Raw genomic sequence first — 21,411 nt, 5'->3', positions numbered from 1 at the left:
AGGGCGTTTCGAGTCGTAGCGAAGTTGAGGGCGTTTCGAGTCGTAGCGAAGAAGAGGGCGTTTCGAGTCGAAGCGGAGAAGAGGGCGTTTCGAGTCGTAGCGAAGAAGAGGGCGTTTCGAGTCGTAGCGAAATAGAGGGCGTTTTGAGTCAAAGCGAAGAAGAGGGCGTTTCGAGTCGTAGCGAAGAAGAGGGCGTTTCGAGTCGTAGCGAAGAAGAGGGCGTTTCGAGTCGAAGCGAAGAAGAGGGAGTTTCGAGTCGTAGCGAAGAAGAGGGCGTTTCGAGTCGTAGCGAAGTAGAGGGCGTTTCGAGTCGTAGCGAAGTAGAGGGCGTTTCGAGTCGTAGCGAAGTAGAGGGCGTTTCGAGTCGAAGCGAAGTAGAGGGTGTTTCGAGTCGAAGCGAAGAAGAGGGCGTTGCGTTTTGAGTCGAAGCGAAGAAGAGGGCGTTTTGAGTCGAAGCGATGAAGGCGTTTCGAGTCGTAGCAAAATCGAGGGCGTTTCGAGTCGCAGCGAAGTAGAGGGCGTTTTGAGGCGCAGCGAAGTAGAGGGCGTTTTGAGGCACAGCGAAGTAGAGGGCGTTTCGAGTCGTAGCGAAGAAGAGGGCGTTTCGAGTCGTAGCGAAGTTGAGGGCGTTTTGAGTCGTTGCGAAGAAGAGGGCGTTTCGCGTCGTAGCGAAGAAGAGGACGTTTCGAGTCGTAGCGAAGTAGAGGGCGTTTGGAGTCGTAGCGAGGTAGAGGGCGTTTTGAGTCGTAACGAAGTAGAGGCCGTTTTGAGTCGTAGCGAAGTAGAGGGCGTTTTGAGTCGGAGCAAAGTAGAGGGCGTTTTGAGTCGTAGCGAAGTAGAGGGCGTTTTGAGTCGTTGCGAAGTAGAGGGCGTTTTGAGTCGTAGCGAAGTAGAGGGCGTTTTGAGTCGTAGCGAAGTAGAGGGCGTTTTGAGTCGTAGCGAAGTAGAGGGCGTTTTGAGTCGGAGCAAAGTAGAGGGCGTTTTGAGTCGGAGCAAAGTAGAGGGCGTTTTGAGTCGTAGCGAAGTAGAGGGCGTTTTGAGTCGTAGCGAAGTAGAGGGCGTTTGGAGTCGTAGCGAGGTAGAGGGCGTTTTGAGTCGTAACGAAGTAGAGGGCGTTTTGAGTCGTAGCGAAGTAGAGGGCGTTTTGAGTCGGAGCAAAGTAGAGGGCGTTTTGAGTCGTAGCGAAGAAGAGGACGTTTCGAGTCGTAGCGAAGTAGAGGGCGTTTGGAGTCGTAGCGAGGTAGAGGGCGTTTTGAGTCGTAACGAAGTAGAGGGCGTTTTGAGTCGTAGCGAAGTAGAGGGCGTTTTGAGTCGGAGCAAAGTAGAGGGCGTTTTGAGTCGTAGCGAAGTAGAGGGCGTTTTGAGTCGTAGCGAAGTAGAGGGCGTTTTGAGTCGTAGCGAAGTAGAGGGCGTTTTGAGTCGGAGCAAAGTAGAGGGCGTTTTGAGTCGTAGCGAAGTAGAGGGCGTTTTGAGTCGTAGCGAAGTAGAGGGCGTTTTGAGTCGTAGCGAAGTAGAGGGCGTTTTGAGTCGGAGCAAAGTAGAGGGCGTTTTGAGTCGGAGCAAAGTAGAGGGCGTTTTGAGTCGTAGCGAAGTAGAGGGCGTTTTGAGTCGTAGCGAAGTAGAGGGCGTTTTGAGTCGTAGCGAAGTAGAGGGCGTTTTGAGTCGTAGCGAAGTAGAGGGCGTTTTGAGTCGTAGCGAAGTAGAGGGCGTTTTGAGTCGTAGCGAAGTAGAGGGTGTTTTGAGTCGTAGCGAAGTAGAGGGCGTTTTGAGTCGTAGCGAAGTAGAGGGCGTTTTGAGTCGACTTGTGTTAACACAGATATCCCTTCTGCAAGCATGGAGATATCCAGTATTCCCTTAGATATCCGTTATTCCTTGGTATCGTTTCCTTCAGGCCTCGTGTTTGGTTCCTCATGTAGATGGACAAGTGATGTGCTGTGTTTATAAACAGAGCCCAAAATAATGTTTGTTTTCGGCAAAATAATTGTACATCGGACAACGATGAGGTACATAATGGTGGATGGAATGGACAGGGCGTTGATCGAGGTATTCAGCGGCGGATCCGGGGCGGGGGGGGGGGGGGGGTGCAGGGGGCGCGCACCACCCTCTTCAACGCAACGGCATGGATGTGCTGGAGGCATACTTTATATGGATGTGCTGGAGGCATACCCTATATGGATGTGCTGGAGGCATACTCTATATGGATGTGCTGGAGGCATACTCTATATGGATGTGCTGGAGGCATACCCTATATGGATGTGCTGGAGGCATACTCTATATGGATGTGCTGGAGGCATACGCTATATGGATGTGCTGGAGGCATACTCTATATGGATGTGCTGGAGGCATACTCTATATGGATGTGCTGGAGGCATACTCCATGTCTATATGGATGTGCTGGAGGCATACTCTATATGGATGTGCTGGAGGCATACTCTATATGGATGTGCTGGAGGCATACTCTATATGGATGTGCTGGAGGCATACCCTATATGGATGTGCTGGAGGCATACTCTATATGGATGTGCTGGAGGCATACCCTATATGGATGTGCTGGAGGCATACTCTATATGGATGTGCTGGAGGCATACGCTATATGGATGTGCTGGAGGCATACTCTATATGGATGTGCTGGAGGCATACTCTATATGGATGTGCTGGAGGCATACTCTCTATGGATGTGCTGGAGGCATACTCTCTATGGATGTGCTGGAGGCATACTCTACATGGATGTGCTGGAGGCATCCTCTATGATTGACGACAAGAAGGACGCGCTCTCAACTACGGTCAAATGCAGAAACTGAATTTTCTCTTTGGTTCGATCACGCTGAGGCCATGATAGGAGGTGACGAATCTGGAGGAGGTGACGTCACAATGCCGAGAGTTGTAAAACGACAAATCCATCGTCCAAACACTGCCGCCAGTACTCCCTTGCTCTTCTACCTTAGAAACATGTCCATTCCATTTCTCGACCACCTCAGCCAGGAAATGGCCACCCGATTCTGTGCTGAAAATCGGGAAGGTAGTGATCTGTTTCTGCTGATGCCATCTGCAATAATCGCCGATACCTGCGACATTCCAGCCCTACATCAGAAGGTGTTGCGTTGGAAAAACCACATGGAACATCCCGCAGGACTGATAGATGAGCTTAGAGACTGGCAGATGTTTTGGAGAAGGAAGCCCAACAACACGCTTCCAAGCACATTCATGGATTGTTTCTGCGCAGTAGATGGAGACGAATTTCCATCCATCAAAGTCCTACTCCATATTGGATGCACCCACCCTCCCTGTGGGCTCCTGTGAGGCCGAACGCTCATTTTCTTACCTGCGTCGTCTGAAGACCTACCTGAGAAATTCCATGGGAGAAAGTCGGATGGCATCTCTGGCCCTCATGAACATACACCACGACGTCACCATATCCCCACATGATGTGTGTGACATTTTCATTCAGAAACACAAGCGCCGTCTATTCCAAAATAGCAAAATTTACCGTTAATAAAATAATTCACATTACGCTGTCCAATCTGATCTTTTTTGTGGGGAGAACCCCCTGCCTTGATCTTCACAACCTTGGCGCATGGCGGTGCCGGGCTTTGTGGGGAGAACCCCCTGCCTTGAGCTTCACAACCTCGGCGCATGGCGGTGCCGGGCTTTGTGGGGAGAACCCCCTGCCTTGAGCTTCACAACCTCGGCGCATGGCGGTGCCGGGCTTTGTGGGGAGAACCCCCTGCCTTGAGCTTCACAACCTCGGCGCATGGCGGTGCCGGGCTTTGTGGGGAGAACCCCCTGCCTTGAGCTTCACAACCTCGGCGCATGGCGGTGCCGGGCTTTGTGGGGAGAACCCCCTGCCTTGAGCTTCACAACCTCGGCGCATGGCGGTGCCGGGCTTTGTGGGGAGAACCCCCTGCCTTGATCTTCACAACCTTGGCGCAGGGTGGTGCCGGGCTTTGTGGGGAGAACCCCCTGCCTTGATCTTCACAACCTGGGTGCATGGCGGTGCCGGGCTTTGTGGGGAGAACCCCCTGCCTTGAGCTTCACAACCTCGGCGCATGGTGGTGCCGGGCTTTGTGGGGAGAACCCCCTGCCTTGAGCTTCACAACCTTGGCGCAGGGCGGTGCCGGGCTTTGTGGGGAGAACCCCCTGCCTTGAGCTTCACAACCTCGGCGCATGGCGGTGCCGGGCTTTGTGGGGAGAACCCCCTGCCTTGAGCTTCACAACCTCGGCGCATGGCGGTGCCGGGCTTTGTGGGGAGAACCCCCTGCCTTGAGCTTCACAACCTCGGCGCATGGTGGTGCCGGGCTTTGTGGGGAGAACCCCCTGCCTTTAGCTTCACAACCTCGGCGCATGGCGGTGCCGGGCTTTGTGGGGAGAACCCCCTGCCTTTAGCTTCACAACCTCGGCGCATGGCGGTGCCGGGCTTTGTGGGGAGAACCCCCTGCCTTGAGCTTCACAACCTCGGCGCATGGTGGTGCCGGGCTTTGTGGGGAGAACCCCCTGCCTTTAGCTTCACAACCTCGGCGCATGGCGGTGCCGGGCTTTGTGGGGAGAACCCCCTGCCTTTAGCTTCACAACCTCGGCGCATGGCGGTGCCGGGCTTTGTGGGGAGAACCCCCTGCCTTGAGCTTTACAACCTCGGCGCATGGCGGTGCCGGGCTTTGTGGGGAGAACCCCTGCCTTGAGCTTCACAACCTCGGCGCATGGTGGTGCCGGGCTTTGTGGGGAGAACCCCCTGCCTTGAGCTTCACAACCTCGGCGCATGGTGGTGCCGGGCTTTGTGGGGAGAACCCCCTGCCTTGAGCTTCACAACCTCGGCGCATGGTGGTGCCGGGCTTTGTGGGGAGAACCCCCTGCCTTGAGCTTCACAACCTCGGGCATGGTGGTGCCGGGCTTTGACCAGCACAGATTAAACTACTCTATACACCTTAACATGGCGTGCGTTTAGAAACTTGGGAATTCTTCTGGATTCTTTGTAGTTAATGAGCCTAATTAACTCAGGAGATCATAACAATCATTTCGCGAGAACAACACAAATCAGAAATTCCATATCAGAAAGCTCCAGTAGAACCACACAAAAAGAATGCCGCACGCATTCACACCACACATACACATACACACACACACACATACACACACACACAAACACATACACACACACATACACACACACACACACACACACACACACACACACACACACACACACACACACACACACACACACACCTACAAACCTCATCAATTTATAGCAGAAGGAACAGCTGAGCAAGTCGTTTCCCCAGTTCCTCTATCTCACCATTAGTCATCGCGAATCTGTTGAACTGTTGGACCAGAGAAGAACACAAGGAACTGCAGAAACTTCCAAGAACGCACGGAATGCCGTTTCTGACGATCAATTTTTAAAAAATTCCTGGGGGAGGACCCCCAGACCCCTTTGTTCCCCCCCCCCTCAGCGCTTTTGTCTCGTGCACCACCCCCCCCCCCGTCTTGAAATTCCTGGATCCGCCCCTGGGTATGTTAACCGCCGCAGGAAGCGAGCACAAGGTGACAGTCTTTCCTATCTGGATCAACATCCCAAATGTCTGCTTCTCATTGCTTCCCATGGCGGTTAGCATACCTCAGTCAACGTCCTATCGGTTTCATCCATCGTTCTACTTGTCTGCAGATGGAGATCCATCGTTATACCTGTCTGCAGATGGAGATCCATCGTTATACCTGTCTGCAGATGGAGATCCATCGTTATACCTGTCTGCAGATGGAGATCGACAATAACCTTTAGCAGCAAGACTAGTCCTACATTTAACACAGAAGTCCTAGCAGTGTCCATGTGTTTTATACCTCACCCACCCCCCACCCCCTTTCCCACGCCTCCTCCTCCCCCCCCCCCCTTTCCCACGCCTCCTCCCCCAAGCCCTCTCCCTTCCACAGATCTCCCGATGTACCTGTTCTCTACTGTTGTACTTGTCCGCTTCCCTCTCTCTCTCCCATCTTGTCTCCCGCTCCATTTATTCTATATTTTATGTGTCCGTTGATGTTTTTTGTGTGAATCTTAACTCTTACCTGAGCCTCGATCTTGTATACAAAAAAAAAAGAAAAAGATGTAGGTGGGAAAAGCAAGTTTGATAACAAAATCACCTGCTTTGGTTCATAAAAACATCGATATTTCTAAATACTTTGAAATCCCTACATAGTCGTTTGTTGCGCGCACGAAACAGGTTGTGTCTGCAACATCCGTCCTGGCAGCCGGAAGTGACCACGAAGGTGAGTTCTCAGGTGTTCCAACCTACAGGGACAGAGATGTTATTCGTACCCGGAGGTGACGGTGGGTTTGCTCTCCGTCTGTCCGTCCCACCTGTGCTTTCGTGCACCTTTTCCCCCATACCTGACATATTCAACTGAAACTTGGTACCTGCCTTTAATATAAGTTCCAGAACAAGTTTGAGTTTCGCCATTTTTTTCACTGAGTTGTTCCCTTTTTCCTTGGAACAAGAACATTCACCTGTAGGAGACACGTATCCCAAAGCAATTCTCCCTCTTGTTGAATGAGCTTCCTACTTACTGAATGCTTACTGAATGAGTTGAATGTTATTCATTCCATAATTTTCAATCACACACCATTCCTTCATTTCTGAGCTGGATCTCCTCTCCAAGTTTGTCATGGAGTTCAGGTACCTTGGTTCACCACACCTGGACCCCTTTTCTCAGACCATATATATCTCGATGCACATGTTCAGGGGTTACCTTGTAGTTTAGTCGATAAAGTTCGTATTTGATACAGAAAGGTACTTTTAGACCATAATGTGGAATAGGATGCGCAGAAACATTTGGGATTTGGGTTCTTTTGGGATTTGGGTCCTTTTGGGATTTGGGTTCTTTTGGGATGTGGGTCCTTTTGGGATTTTGGGATGTGGGTTCTTTTGGGATTTGGGTTCTTTTGGAATTTGGGTCCTTTTGGGATGTGGGTTCTTTTGGGATTTGGGTTCTTTTGGGATGTGGGTTCTTTTGGGATGTGGGTTCTTTTGGGATTTGGGTCCTTTTGGGATGTGGGTTCTTTTGGGATTTGGGTCCTTTTGGGATGTGGGTTCTTTTGGGATGTGGGTTCTTTTGGGATTTGGGTCCTTTTGGGATTTGGGTTCTTTTGGGATGTGGGTTCTTTTGGGATTTGGGTTCTTTTGGGGATTATTCACTGGTGAAACGTCAAATTATCATATGGATTTTTGACTTGGGATTGACCAAGATGCAGGTACATTTACACGGCCTGCGCACCTTGTCAGTCCAGCCTGTGAAAGGGAGAAGAAGAAACCACAACTAAAGGTGACCAACGAGGTTGGAGGTTGTGAACCTGGAGAGCAGAGCCCTCAGGTAGTTAGTCGATCATGTGCAACTCAAGGTCACGGGTATCCATCTATCTTTTGGGAATAACATTTCAATCTCTGGGCTGTCTGGTCCTGAGAATATCGACTACGATTGTATTCATTCTGCTGCAGTGTGAGGAGAGGTGCTGTATCATGGAGTATGCCATCCTTAGGAGTTGCTGCAGTGTCAGGAGGGGTGATGTATCATGGAGTATGCCATCCTTAGGAGTTGCTGCAGTGTCAGGAGGGGTGATGTATCATGGAGTATACCATCCTTAGGAGTTGCTGCATTGTCAGGATGGGTGCTGTATCATGGAGTATACTATCCTTAGGAGTTGCTGCAGTGTCAGGATGGGTGCTGTATCATGGAGTATACCATCCTTAGGAGTTGCTGCAGTGTCAGGATGGGTGCTGTATCATGGAGTATGCCATCCCTAGGAGTGTCTGCATTGTCAGGATGGGTGCTGTATCTTGGAGTATACCATCCTTAGGAGTTGCTGCAGTGTCAGGATGGGTGCTGTATCATGGAGTATACCATCCTTAGGAGTTGCTGCAGTGTCAGGATGGGTGCTGTATCATGGAGTATGCCATCCTTAGGAGTTGCTGCGGTGTCAGGATGGGTGCTGTATCTTGGAGTATACCATCCTGAGGAGTTGCTGCACTGTCAGGATGGGTGCTGTATCTTGGAGTATACCATCCTTAGGAGTGTCTGCATTGTCAGGATGGGTGCTGTATCATGGAGTATGCTATCCTTAGGAGTTGCTGCAGTGTCAGGATGGGTGCTGTATCTTGGAGTATGCCATCCTTAGGAGTGTCTGCATTGTCAGGATGGGTGCTGTATCATGGAGTATACCATCCTTAGGAGTTGCTGCAGTGTCAGGATGGGTACTGTATCTTGGAGTATACCATCCTTAGGAGTGTCTGCATTGTCAGGATGGGTGCTGTATCATGGAGTATACCATCCTTAGGAGTTGCTGCAGTGTCAGGATGGGTGCTGTATTATGGAGTATGCCATCCTTAGGAGTTGCTGCAGTGTCAGGATGGGTGCTGTATCATGGAGTATACCATCCTTAGGAGTTGCTGCAGTGTCAGGATGGGTGCTGTATTATGGAGTATGCCATCCTTAGGAGTTGCTGCAGTGTCAGGATGGGTGCTGTATCTTGGAGTATACCATCCTTAGGAGTGTATGCATTGTCAGGAGGGGTGCTGTATTATGGAGTATGCCATCCTTAGGAGTGTCTGTTGTAGATTTCTGTCGGTCGAACCTGATATATACTCAGAGGCAAAAGTTATTGTGACATGGAATTTTTTCATTGGTAATCTTGTGAATGAATTTTTGGATTTGAACCAGAGAAAATGTGTTAAAATGGTTGAAGAAACGCAACCAAGCAGTTGTTGTTCGAATTACACGAAATTTGCAAGAAGCATGACATATTCGAGAAAAATGGCCAGCAATGTTCACTTTAAAAGGCCAGACAACCAGATGCTTATCATTTCCACTCAATGCAGTCTTAAGAAGTGCAGAAGTCAGAAAAACACCTCTATTCATCGTTCTGGAACAAGTTCGACATGCCACGCCTTGGGGAAAATGACAGATGGAGAGCTATAGGTGTGCTTCAGTCTGGTACCTCGCAGCGTGACGTTGCTCGTCGATTCAACGTCCATAGAAACACCATTTGGCACATGGCGACGTTTTCAGCAAAACAATCAAGTTATAGACCGTCCCCGTAGTGGCCGCCCACCAGTAACGACCCCACGTCAAGACCGATGGATTCGAACCACGCTCCTCCGACACAGGTTCCAGCCAGCAACCCTTACAGCCCGTACCATACCTGGCAACAGAGGTGTATCTGCGAGAACAGTTCGACGACGTCTACGCGTCTACGGCATCCGTGCAAGACGCCCAGCCCGACGGCCAATTCTAACGCCAGAACATCGACGTCGACGTCTCCAGTGGAGCAGACCAGACCACACGTTGCTCGAGTTGTACAGCAGTATCTTCATCAGAACAATGTTAATGTGTTACCCTGGCCCGCAAGATCCCCTGATTTGTCACCCATTGAACACGTCTGGGATGAAATGGAGCGACGTTTACGACGTCATCCGAATCCTCCAACAACGCTGCAGGAACTCCGCCAAATCCTTCCTCGGATATGGAATGATCTTCCCAAGGACTTTCATCGACGTTTAGTGGCCTCAATGAGGCGAAGGTGCCAGGCCTGCATCAATGCACAAGGTGGACACACTCGCTACTGACCGTGTGAACTTGCTTGTGAACCGCCTCTTGTGTTGTGGCTCATTTGCATATGCCAGGTGCGCTGTTCTTATGGACTGTTGATTGTTACCACACCTTGAAACATTTGTCTTTCCATGTAATAACATTTCATTCGCGGCAATAAAAGTTTAACACTGATTCTGTTTGTTGTTTGTGTGTCACAATAACTTTTGCCTTTGAGTATATTACCCCTGGAGTCTTTTTGTCTCCCATATGGTGAACATACATTTTGGCTTGAGATCGATCATTTTGATATGAAAATATGCAATTTTGTTTGTTACAGGTGAACCTGGCACCTTCTACCGTGTTCTGCACCACGTCCACCGGTGTACCAAAAGTCCTCCTATCCGGGATCCCATGGCAGCAGGAGAACAAGTCCTGGGATTGTGGCGATGGGGAGTTTTTTCACAATGGCTTTTGTTGTCACAAGTGCCGCCCAGGTAAGGACAGGACATGTGAGGTGGTGTGACGGGATGATGGGCAAGCCTTGATGTTTGGAGGTCTTTGTACAATGTCCCCTCAAACTCCTCCATGAGGAGGTGACGTTGCCTCCTTGTGTCTGTGGGGAACGAACGACATGACCTTGAGATGTTTCCTGACTATTCAAATGTATTAAATGGAATAAATATATAAATATATAAATATATAAATATTAGTTCAATGTTTTTGCATTTAATGAATTTATTTTCCTTTTAATCTTCAGTCGTTTGTTTTTAAATACATTCCCCTGGTTACTCTCACCTGCACATCACAAGGTGGGTTCTGGATCCTTCTGTTTAAAGAACTGGAGTGTTGTTGTTGTTGTTGTTATTTCCTCTGACATCGAATGTTGTCTGTTTGTTTGTGAATAGGATATCTCAAAAAGTTGTGGACGGATTCGGATGGAACTTGGTGGACAGGTTGGGTGTGTGACAAGGTGCACAGGTTGGGTGTGTGACAAGGTGGACAGGTTGGGTGTGTGACAAGGTGGACAGGTTGGGTGTGTGACAAGGTGGACAGGTTGGGTGTGTGACAAGGTGGACAGGTTGGGTGTGTGACAAGGTGGACAGGTTGGGTGTGTGACAAGGTGGACAGGTTGGGTGTGTGACAAGGTGCACAGGTTGGGTGTGTGACAAGGTGCACAGGTTGGGTGTGTGACTCGGTGGACAGGTTGGGTGTGTGACAAGGTGGACAGGTTGGGTGTGTGACAAGGTGGACAGGTTGGGTGTGTGACAAGGTGCACAGGTTGGGTGTGTGACAAGGTGGACAGGTTGGGTGTGTAACAAGGTGGACAGGTTGGGTGTGTGACAAGGTGGACAGGTTGGGTGTGTGGGAAGGTGGACAGGTTGGGTGTGTGACAAGGTGGACAGGTTGGGTGTGTGACAAGGTGCACAGGTTGGGTGTGTGACAAGGTGGACAGGTTGGGTGTGTAACAAGGTGGACAGGTTGGGTGTGTGACAAGGTGGACAGGTTGGGTGTGTGACAAGGTGCACAGGTTGGGTGTGTGACAAGATGGACAGGTTGGGTGTGTGATAAGGTGGACAGGTTGGGTGTGTGACAAGGTGGACAGGTTGGGTGTGTGTTAAGGTGGACAGGTTGGGTGTGTGATAAGGTGGACAGGTTGGGTGTGTGACAAGGTGGACAGGTTGGGTGTGTGACAAGGTGGACAGGTTGGGTGTGTGATAAGGTGGACAGGTTGGGTGTGTGATAAGGTGGACAGGTTGGGTGTGTGACAAGGTGGACAGGTTGGGTGTGTGACAAGGTGGACAGGTTGGGTGTGTGACAAGGTGGACAGGTTGGGTGTGTGACAAGGTGGACAGGTTGTGTGTGTGACAAGGTGGACAGGTTGGGTGTGTGACAAGGTGGACAGCTTGGGTGTGTGATAAGGTGGACAGGTTGGGTGTGTGACAAGGTGGACAGGTTGGGTGTGTGACAAGGTGGACAGGCTGGGTGTGTGACAAGGTGGACAGGCTGGGTGTGTGACAAGGTGGACAGGTTGGGTGCGTGACAAGGTGGACAGGTTGGGTGCGTGACAAGGTGTACAGGTTGGGTGCGTGACAAGGTGTACAGGTTGGGTGCGTGACAAGGTGGACAGGTTGGGTGTGTGACAAGGTGGACAGGTTGGGTATGTGACAAGGTGGACAGGTTGGGTGTGTGACAAGGTGGACAGGTTGGGTGTGTGACAAGGTGGACAGGTTGGGTGTGTGACAAGGTGGACAGGTTGGGTGTGTGACAAGGTGGACAGGTTGGGTGTGTGACAAGGTGGACAGGTTGGGTGTGTGACAAGGTGGACAGGTTGGGTGTGTGACAAGGTGGACAGGTTGGGTGTGTGACAAGGTGGACAGGTTGGGTGTGTGACAAGGTGGACAGGTTGGGTGTGTGACAAGGTGGACAGGTTGGGTGTGTGACAAGGTGGACAGGTTGGGTGTGTGACAAGGTAGACATGTTGGGTGTGTGACGAGGCCGGATTGATTAGATTGTGGTGACGATCCAGATTCGGATACTCGGATTTATTAATTTTTTAGATGATTCTTCACCATTGAGGTAGTTGTGGATCCATATATATTGATATTGAACAAGTTGTGGATCCATATATATTGATATTGAACAAGTTGTGGATCCATATATATTGATATTGAACAAGTTGTGGATCCATATACAGACTTGGCATTTAATATGGAATATTTTTTTTTTCTTGACTTGGGTTTAATTTCTTAACTCAGTATATCAATCTGGTGAGGTTCTTTTACACTTTGGTGATTTATTTGTTAAAAGAACCATGTCACTGATTGTCTGTCGCAGCAAGAAGTCAACAACAGGATTATATCACAGGTGGCGTGGCAAAATGTACGGACAGGTGCATTTGATGATTGGCTTCACAGTCGGGTATACAAGGGTTGTTGTGTTCTGTATTAGTGGAAAACAACTGCTGCACGTCTCCAAAAGTTATTGCCGCTTCCTCTGGAGATGGTCCATCAACTCGACAATGCTATTTGTCATGGAGTGGTGGCTTTACAAAATTACGGCATGAAACAGCGTGCTATTGCTCGGCAGTATGGCATCACTCAAGGTCAGGTGTCAAAGATCCTGAAACGAAATGCTCAGAGGGGTGTCCCTACTCCAATACCGAGGCCAGGACGTCCCCGCAGAACCACAAGGAGGGATGATCGCCAGCTGCACCGGTTAGTCCGCAATGGCCGTACCAAGTCAGCTAATCGGCTTAGGGCTGAGTGGCAGCAACTGACAAATGTGCCTGTATCCAGAAGGCTAGTCAACCAACGACTGTTTCAAGCAGGCTATCATGCCAGGCGTCCCCTGAGAAAGCCACGCTTGACCAGACAACACCGCCAGCGCCGATTGCAGTGGGACAGAGAGCACCGTCAATGGCAGCCAGGACACTGGAATCACGTGATCTTCAGTGACGAGTCTAGATTTCTGGTCTATCGTCAAGATGGCCGCGTCCGAGTGCGCAGACAAGTGCATGAAGCCTACTACAAAGATTGTATTGTGCCAAGAGTCCAAGCTGGAGGTGGTGGGGTGACCGTTTGGGCTGCTTTTCATGCAGGGGGCAAAACTGAATTGGTTGTTCTGAATGGAAACCTGAACCAGTTCAAGTACAGGGCCATTCTGGAAGAAACATTGCTTCCATTTGCTCGTGCAGCCTTTCGAGGAAACTTTGTCTTCCAAGATGACAATGCACGGCCTCATCGTGCTCGCTTGATCCAACACTTTCTTGCTGACCGTGGTGTAGAGCATATGGAGTGGCCTGCCATGTCCCCGGATATGAATCCAATAGAGAACTTGTGGGCAGAATTAACGCGTCAAATCGACCACTTGGACCAGCAGCCGACCTCTGTGCGTGAATTGCAGCAGGCTATTGTCACTGCATGGCAAGCGATTCCTGTCCAAACCTTGGCAAATCTCGTGAACAGCATGCCTCAACGTGTACGTGCTCTCCTGAATGCTCGTGGGGGTTGCACGAAGTACTGAACTGTAATTTTACTGTCCGTAATCCCAGTCGTAACTTTTGTTTTTGTTAAAAAAATTTTTGGCTAATGTGCAAAATAAAGAGATACTTCTGGAAAACGTACAGAAGTTTAACACAGTACTGTCCATGAATTGAGTTCGATATCAGTTTACATCACTTTCAAGGATCAATTTATTTGCTTCGAAATGTCAAATGTGGTTTTGTTTCTTTTAAAGGTCACATTAACAAAATCTAGAATAATTTCAACATAATTCCAATGAACTTTTGGTTCTAAGACATCTTGAAAAGTAAGTTCATCCCCACAAAAAAATTCCATATTAAATGCCAAGTCTGTATATTGATATTGAACAAGTTATGGACCAATTATTACTAAACTTGATGGACGAGTTGGTTTTGTGATGAGAAAAAGTGATTCGATTTTGGTTCAGGTCCGAATCCAGATCCGGCCTATCAGTGGGATACAAAACATAAACTGTTCACCTTGGCGGAGGTATGCCCTCCACCGAGTGCCCATCTAGTATTGAAGGAACTGCGCTCCAACGCGAGTCGAAAGAATTGACGCGACCAAAGACGGAATTCGTCCGAGTTGCTTTATTGAAACAAAACAGCTCAGGTATTCTGACAAGCCCGTTTATCGGGCAACAATATATATACACATTTATGTCGGGAAGTTTGCCCGGCAAAAGCTATACCGGGCATGCCCGGGTATCAAGGGCGAGCCTTGGAAAGGCGAGTCTGGACCTGCCCGGGCGTGTTTGGCTGCGGCCTGGCAAGTCGAGGCTGGGCGTGCCCGGGCGCTCTGGGCGAGCACTGGAAAGGCGATAGCGGGCATGCCCGGACGCTCTGGGCGAGCCCTGGAAAGGCGATAGCGGGCATGCCCGGACGCTCTGGGCGAGCCCTGGAAAGGCGATAGCGGGCATGCCCGGACGCTCTGGGCGAGCCCGGGAAAGACGAGACCGGGCGTGCCCGGGAGGTTCGGGCGTGCCCGGGAACAGTGAGTCCGGGCATGCCCGGGAGAGGCGCGTCTGGCCGTGTTCTGGCCGGTGCAAGGCGATTATGTACATCCAGCGGTAACCGCTACACACGCCCCTCCAGAATCGACCTGCACCGGCAGGGTCAATTTAAGGGGGGTCCGGATGACCCGGCCGAAGCGACCCCTGGAGGGTCGTGGGGAGGGGTCTGACGTGGTGGTGGGTGGTCGAGCGGGGGGAACTGTGGACGGGGGGCGGCCTCGCCGCGGAGGAAGGGCCAACCGTGGTGGTCGGTCGACGTCCATGTGCGCCGGTTTGAGGCGGTCCACAGAAATCCGGTCCGGCCGGCCGCCGAAGTCGACGATGAAAGACTTGTCGCCCCGTCGCAGGACCCGGAAGGGCCCGTCGTACAGCGGCCGGAGTGGCCCCCGGTGCGCGTCATGACGCACAAAGACGTACTCCGCTGTGCGAAGCGCCGGGGGGACGTAGGACTGGGGGCCACCGTGGCGGGACGTCGGGACGGGGGCAAATCGTCGGGCGGCCTCCTGGAGGTCCGAGCGCTGGCGAGCGGCGGACCAGGGACTGGTAGCGTCAGGCACGAATTCGCCCGGGACGCGGAGTGGCTGGCCGTAGACGAGCTCGGCGGCGGACGCCTGGAGGTCTTCCTTGGGGGCCGTGCGAAGGCCCAAAAGGACCCACGGCAGCCGGTCGGCCCAACCGTCGTCCTGAAGGCCGGCCATGAGTGCGGCCTTCATGGAGCGGTGAAACCGATCGCACAACCCATTGGCTTGGGGGTGGTAGGCCGTGGTGCGGTGCAGCATGACCCCCAACGAACGGGCGACCGCGCCCCAAAGCTCAGACGTGAACTGTGGGCCGCGGTCGGACGAGATGTCCGCTGGTGCGCCGAAGCGCGCGACCCAGGTGGCGATGAACGCCTGCGCCACGTCGGCGGTGGTGGTGGAGGTGAGGGGCACGGCCTCCGGCCACCTGGTGGTCCTGTCCACCATGGTGAGCAGGTGGGTGAACCCCCGCGAGGGGGGCAGGGGACCCACCAGGTCCACGTGGACGTGGTCGAAACGCCGTTCAGGCACGGCGAAAGGTGCCAGCGGGGCCTGGGTGTGGCGGTGGACCTTGGCTCGCTGGCAGGCCGTGCAGGCATTGGCCCAGTCGCGGATGTTTCGTCGAAGGCCGTGCCAGACGAAACGCGCCGACACCAGCTTCTGAGAAGCTTTCCGGCCCGGGTGAGAAAGGCCGTGGATGGAGGCGAAGATGCGGCGCTGCCAGGAAACGGGCACGATGGGGCGAGGCTGGCCCTGGGAGACGTCGCAGAGCAGGACGGTGCCCGCGAAGGGGATGTCGGCCAGGCGGAGGCCCGTGTCCGCCACACGGAGTGCCTGCACCGAGGCGTCGGTGGTCTGGTCGGCCGCCATGAGCGTGAAGTCCACGCCGAGGTGGACCGCGTTCGCGCTGGCCCGCGAAAGGCAGTCGGCCACGGCGTTGTCTTTGCCGGCGACGTGCTGGATGTCCGTGGTGAACTCCGACACGGCGGAGAAGTGGCGCTGCTGGCGGGCCGACCACGGCTCCGTGACCTTAGCCATTACGTAGACCAACGACTTGTGGTCGACGAAAGCCGTGAACGGGCGGCCCTCCAGGAGGTGTCGGAAATGGCGAACGGCCAGGAATAGCCCGAGCAGCTCGCGGTCGAACGTGCTGTAGTTTAACTCGTTCGGCCGGAGTTGCCGGCTGAAAAAAGCGAGTGGCTGCCAAACCCCGTCCACCCATTGCTCATGGACGGCGCCCACCGCGTAGTTGGAGGCGTCCGTAGTGAGGGCGATGGGCGCGTTGAGCACCGGGTGAGCCAGCAGCGTTGCGTCGGCGAGGGCCCGTTTGGCACTGGTGAAGGCCGCGTCCATGGCCCCGGACCAAACAGTCATGCTTGGCCGGCTTGCCCCGGAGGGCCTCGTAAAGGGGCCGCATGAGCTGAGCAGCGCGGGGCACGAATCGGTGATAAAAATTCACCATGCCGAGGAACTCTTGGAGGGCCTTGATGGAACGGGGACGCGGGAACGTGGTGATGGCCTCGACCTTGGTCGGCAGCGGCACGGCCCCGGTCTTGGTGATGCGGTGGCCCAAAAAGTCAACGGTCGTCGCGCCAAAGTGGCATTTGACCGGGTTGACAATTAAGCCGTGCTCGCTGAGGCGACCGAACAGTGTTCGGAGGTGGAGGAGGTGCTCGGCGCGGGACGTGCTGGCGACGAGGATGTCGTCCAGATAGACGAAAAGAAACGGCAGGTCGCGCAGCACGCCGTCCATCAAGCGCTGGAACGCCTGGGCCGCGTTCTTGAGGCCAAACGGCATCCGCAAAAATTCGAACAGGCCGAACGGCGTGATGACGGCCGTCTTCGGGACGTCGGCCGCCCGGACAGGTACCTGGTGGTAGCCCCGTATCAGGTCAATTTTCGAAAAGATGACCCGTCCCGCCAAACGGGCGGAAAAGTCCTGAATATGCGGGATCGGGTACCTGTCGGGGGTGGTAGCGTCATTGAGACGGCGGTAGTCGCCACACGGGCGCCATCCACCCCCCGGCTTTGGCACGATGTGCAGTGGCGAGGCCCACGCGCTATCGGAGCGCCGCACGATGCCGAGGTGCTCCAACGCGTCGAATTCGGCCTTTGCCACGGCGAGCTTGGCTGAGTCGAGGCGGCGGGCCCTGGCGTAGACCGGCAGGCCCGTAGTGGGTATGTGGTGCTCGATCCCGTGCCGCACCGCGACGGCCGAAAACGTCGGCCGCGTGAGGGCCGGGAATTCCACGAGCAGGCGAGCGAACTCGTTCGTTGCCGGGAGGGCGCACGCCAGTTCGGTCGGCGCGGAGCTGCTCATTGTGCACGCCAGGGAGCTGAAGGTCTCGGCGTGGACAAGGCGACGTCGTTTGACGTCGACCAGCAGCCCGTGCGCGCAGAGGAAGTCGGCGCCCAGCAAAGCCACGGGGACGCTGGCGGTAACAAAAGTCCATTGAAAGCGCTGGCTGCCGAAGCAGAGGGTGACGACGCGTGGGCCGAAAGTGCGTATGGCCGAGCCATTAGCAGCGACCAAAGAGGGGCCGCAAACTGCGTCCAGCCTGTCCTGCTCGGAGGCAGGTATGACGCTCAGTTGGGCGCCGGTGTCGCACAGGAAACGCCGTCCAGACGCTTTGTCCCGAATAAACAGCAAGTTGCCCGAGTGGCCGGCGCTCATGGCTGGGAATGAACGCCGGCCCGGCCGTTTCCCGACCTGCCGAAAGTGCACGGGGGCCGGCACGTCCGAGCCTTGTGTCCGAACCTGGCGTGGTAATAACACCACGCCCGGTCAGGTGGAGGCCCCGGCCGTCGTGTCGGAAGCGGGCGGTGTGGCGTGGCGGCCGCCAGTTGCACCGGAAGTTCGGCCTCCAACCGCGCAGGGCGCTCGGGCGTCGTGGGCGTCAACTCGGACGGCGGCGGGCTCCAGGTAACCGCGCCGATGTGCTGGCCCGCCGAGGAGATCTTATCGGCTTCCCTGGCGAGGGCGCGGGAATCCGTGATCAACGTGCCAGCCAGGGCGAGGCGTACCGGGTTAGGCAGCTGACGGAGGAACAGCTCCCGGAACAGGAATGCCGGAGAGTGCTCGCCGAGCAACGAGAGCATATAGTCCATGCGCTCGGACGGGCGCGTGTCGCCGAGCTCGGGCAGGTCAAGCAGGCGCCGTGCGCGTGCTGCCGGTGAGAGGGCGAAAGCGCCGAGGAGGAGCGTCTTCAGCGCGTCGTATTTGTCAGCAGCCGGCGGGTGCTGGAGGAGGCTCAAGGCGCGGGCCGCGGTGGCGGAACCGAGCGCCGCCACAACATGGTGGAAGCGGGTGTCGTCCGCGGTGATGCCTCGCAGGGCGAACTGGGAGTCCGCCTGGGCGAACCAAACAGCCGCGTGAGCCTCCCAGAAGGTAGGCAGTTTAAGCGTCACTGCCGTATCCATGTCGGTAGGTCACCAATGAAGGAACTGCGCTCCAACGCGAGTCGAAAGAATTGACGCGACCAAAGACGGAATTCGTCCGAGTTGCTTTATTGAAACAAAACAGCTCAGGTATTCTGACAAGCCCGTTTATCGGGCAACAATATATATACACATTTATGTCGGGAAGTTTGCCCGGCAAAAGCTATACCGGGCATGCCCGGGTATCAAGGGCGAGCCTTGGAAAGGCGAGTCTGGACCTGCCCGGGCGTGTTTGGCTGCGGCCTGGCAAGTCGAGGCTGGGCGTGCCCGGGCGCTCTGGGCGAGCACTGGAAAGGCGATAGCGGGCATGCCCGGACGCTCTGGGCGAGCCCTGGAAAGGCGATAGCGGGCATGCCCGGACGCTCTGGGCGAGCCCTGGAAAGGCGATAGCGGGCATGCCCGGACGCTCTGGGCGAGCCCTGGAAAGGCGATAGCGGGCATGCCCGGACGCTCTGGGCGAGCCCTGGAAAGGCGAGAGCGGGTATGCCCGGGAAAGACGAGACCGGGCGTGCCCGGGAGGTTCGGGCGTGCCCGGGAACAGTGAGTCCGGGCATGCCCGGGAGAGGCGCGTCTGGCCGTGTTCTGGCCGGTGCAAGGCGATTATGTACATCCAGTGGTAACCGCTACAGTATCCCAGTTGTTATCACTGGCATCAATATCTATGATATTTTCAAAACCAGGAGTCTGGCACACCTGACGCTGCTTTCATGTTTGTTTCCTCACTAACCATCGTTGGCTTTCTCAGCTATTGATTGATGCCCTGTGTGTGATGTCGGAGATCGTGACGATATTACTAGATTTCTCTCTCACACTTTAGAAACTCGTCCAGGTGTCTGTCGATGACATTCGGGGCTCTTTCCTTGACTAGCTGAACATTTCTCTCTTCTTCTTCCTGTTCTTCCTCTTCTATATCTCTTCTTCTTCTGCTTCTGCCTCCTCCGCTGCTTCCTCTTCCTACTCTGCTTCTTCTTCCTCCTCTGCCTCTTCTTCTTACTCGGCTTCTTCCTCTTCCTTTAGTCTTCTTCTTCTCCTCCTGCTTATGCTTCTTCTTCTTCTTTTGGATGCAGCACATGGCTGCTGGGTTGTATCATTTGCTGGTGGTGTGACTGTGCCGATGATGCAGTGACACCTGCAGGTTAGAGGAGGTATTTCTAATTTGTTCAAGGTGCTGATGAGAGCTCATCGGTCTTTGCGAAGGATCTCGGAGGATCTTTAACGTACAGGTGGTGCTACTAGTACCCGACTGCAAAGCCGCAATGAGCCGGCGAAGCCAAAGCCCCTTGCCACTATTTTACCCATCACTATGGCATCAGCAGGTTAGGTAGTTGGTATTAGGTAGGTGTAGTAGGTACCGTACCCAGTTCAAAATGACACCATTTGCATTCTGGATGAGATTAAAATTTGTAAAATTCCCTTCTTGATTAATTCGGTGAATTCCGTCTCAACTTCGGATATTTCCGGCCGTGAAAAACTATCCCCGACGGCCACGAGATTTCTAAAAAATAATTCTTCGTCAATTTTAGAATATTTGACGCCGTTTTCACCCTCCGAAACGCGTAATAAGCTTTTTTGAAATATTTTTTCAAATGCTCGAATGTCATTGGTTCTGGTGTTTGGTGACGATTTTCGTTGAAGATAACGAGGTTGGTCTTAAAGTATTTTAATTACAAATTAGAGGTGCATAAGATTGTGAATCAAACAAAGACGGATGAAACAAACTCCTATTGAACTTTTGCGCAATTGTTTTATGCATACTTCCGCATCCGCAAGATGGCGGTCTCCATTGAGTGATTTGGTGCGTCCATGCTTGGAATTCTCAAGGGATCCAGCATAATCTGGTTTTCAACATAATACGTATGCGTTTATTCACAACACCGGCTTCGCCGGCTATGATGACTCCACTCTCTGCCGCTCCATTCCTCATCCCTCAGATCGGCAGTCTGCAGCCTCCTCACTCTCGACAGACCTGGATAAAATCACAGACTGGGCAAACAAGTGGAACATGTCTTTCAATCCTGACAAATCTCACACTCTTACGATGTCTCTCCGAAAAGACCGACTGGACAACCCTCCCATCCACTTTCTGAATAATCCTCTCCAAGAAGTTCTGTCACTCAAGCTTTTGGGTCTCACTATCTACCATGATCTTTCCTGGGAAAACCACATTTCCAAACTGGCCTCCAAAGCCAGTCGCCGACTGGGTATCCTCCGTCGTGCAAAGTCCTTCCTTGGCACACCTGAGCTCCTCACCACATACAAGGCTTTCATCCGCAGCTCAATGGAATACTGCTCTCCCCTCTGGGCTGGTGCTCCTGCCTCACACCTAGCTCGTCTTCACGCTGTTGAAACCAAAGCGTTCAGAATCATTGGAATCTCCCACGATGAAGCTAACTCCAAGGGCCTTTCACTCACTCAGCGCATGCAGGTTGGTGGTCTTTCCATCTTCTACCGACTCCTCTCCGGCCTTGCTCCCCCAGCTCTCTCTGGGCTCTGTCCCCCAAATATTCCTACAGATCGCACAAGATCTGCCTGCAACCCTCTTATGGTTAACCTGCCAAAATCAAGACTCTCTGCTCACCTTCACTCCTTCATTCCTCTTTTCTCCCGCCTCTGGAACAAACTCTCTCACTCTCTTCAATCCCACTCCTCCCTCCAGGTCTTTAAAACAGCTGTTCACCACCATCTATCTTCCCCCATCCAAAACCTTGATCTTTTCTACCCCCGCTAATTTCACCCCAAATCCACTTTTTTGAAATACCAACTTCTTTCCTGGAAGTCCTTGGTGTCCTTGTGTTTTATACTTCTCCCACCCCCCTCCCCCTTCCCACGCCTCCTCCCCCCAAGCCATCCC

The 21,411-nt window shown here is 53.3% G+C and overlaps 1 protein-coding gene across 1 annotated transcript in view; it reads left to right on the top strand.

Annotated features, from left to right (window-relative positions):
* The window catches only part of LOC137422578 (tumor necrosis factor receptor superfamily member 1A-like), a 57,061-nt gene that overhangs the window by 17,485 nt on the left and 18,165 nt on the right, over nt 1–21,411 (top strand). The window contains exon 2 of the mRNA XM_068109302.2: nt 9,908–10,064. Coding sequence (XP_067965403.1) covers nt 9,908–10,064 — 157 coding nt within the window. The remainder of the gene's footprint in view (nt 1–9,907; nt 10,065–21,411) is intronic.

The sequence above is a fragment of the Myxine glutinosa genome, chromosome 2, assembly GCF_964187855.1.
Source record: "Myxine glutinosa chromosome 2, kmMyxGlut1.1, whole genome shotgun sequence".
Taxonomy (NCBI): domain Eukaryota; kingdom Metazoa; phylum Chordata; class Myxini; order Myxiniformes; family Myxinidae; genus Myxine; species Myxine glutinosa.
The sequence above is the reverse complement of the archived record's forward strand: the minus strand, read 5'-3'. Positions and strand labels throughout refer to the sequence as shown.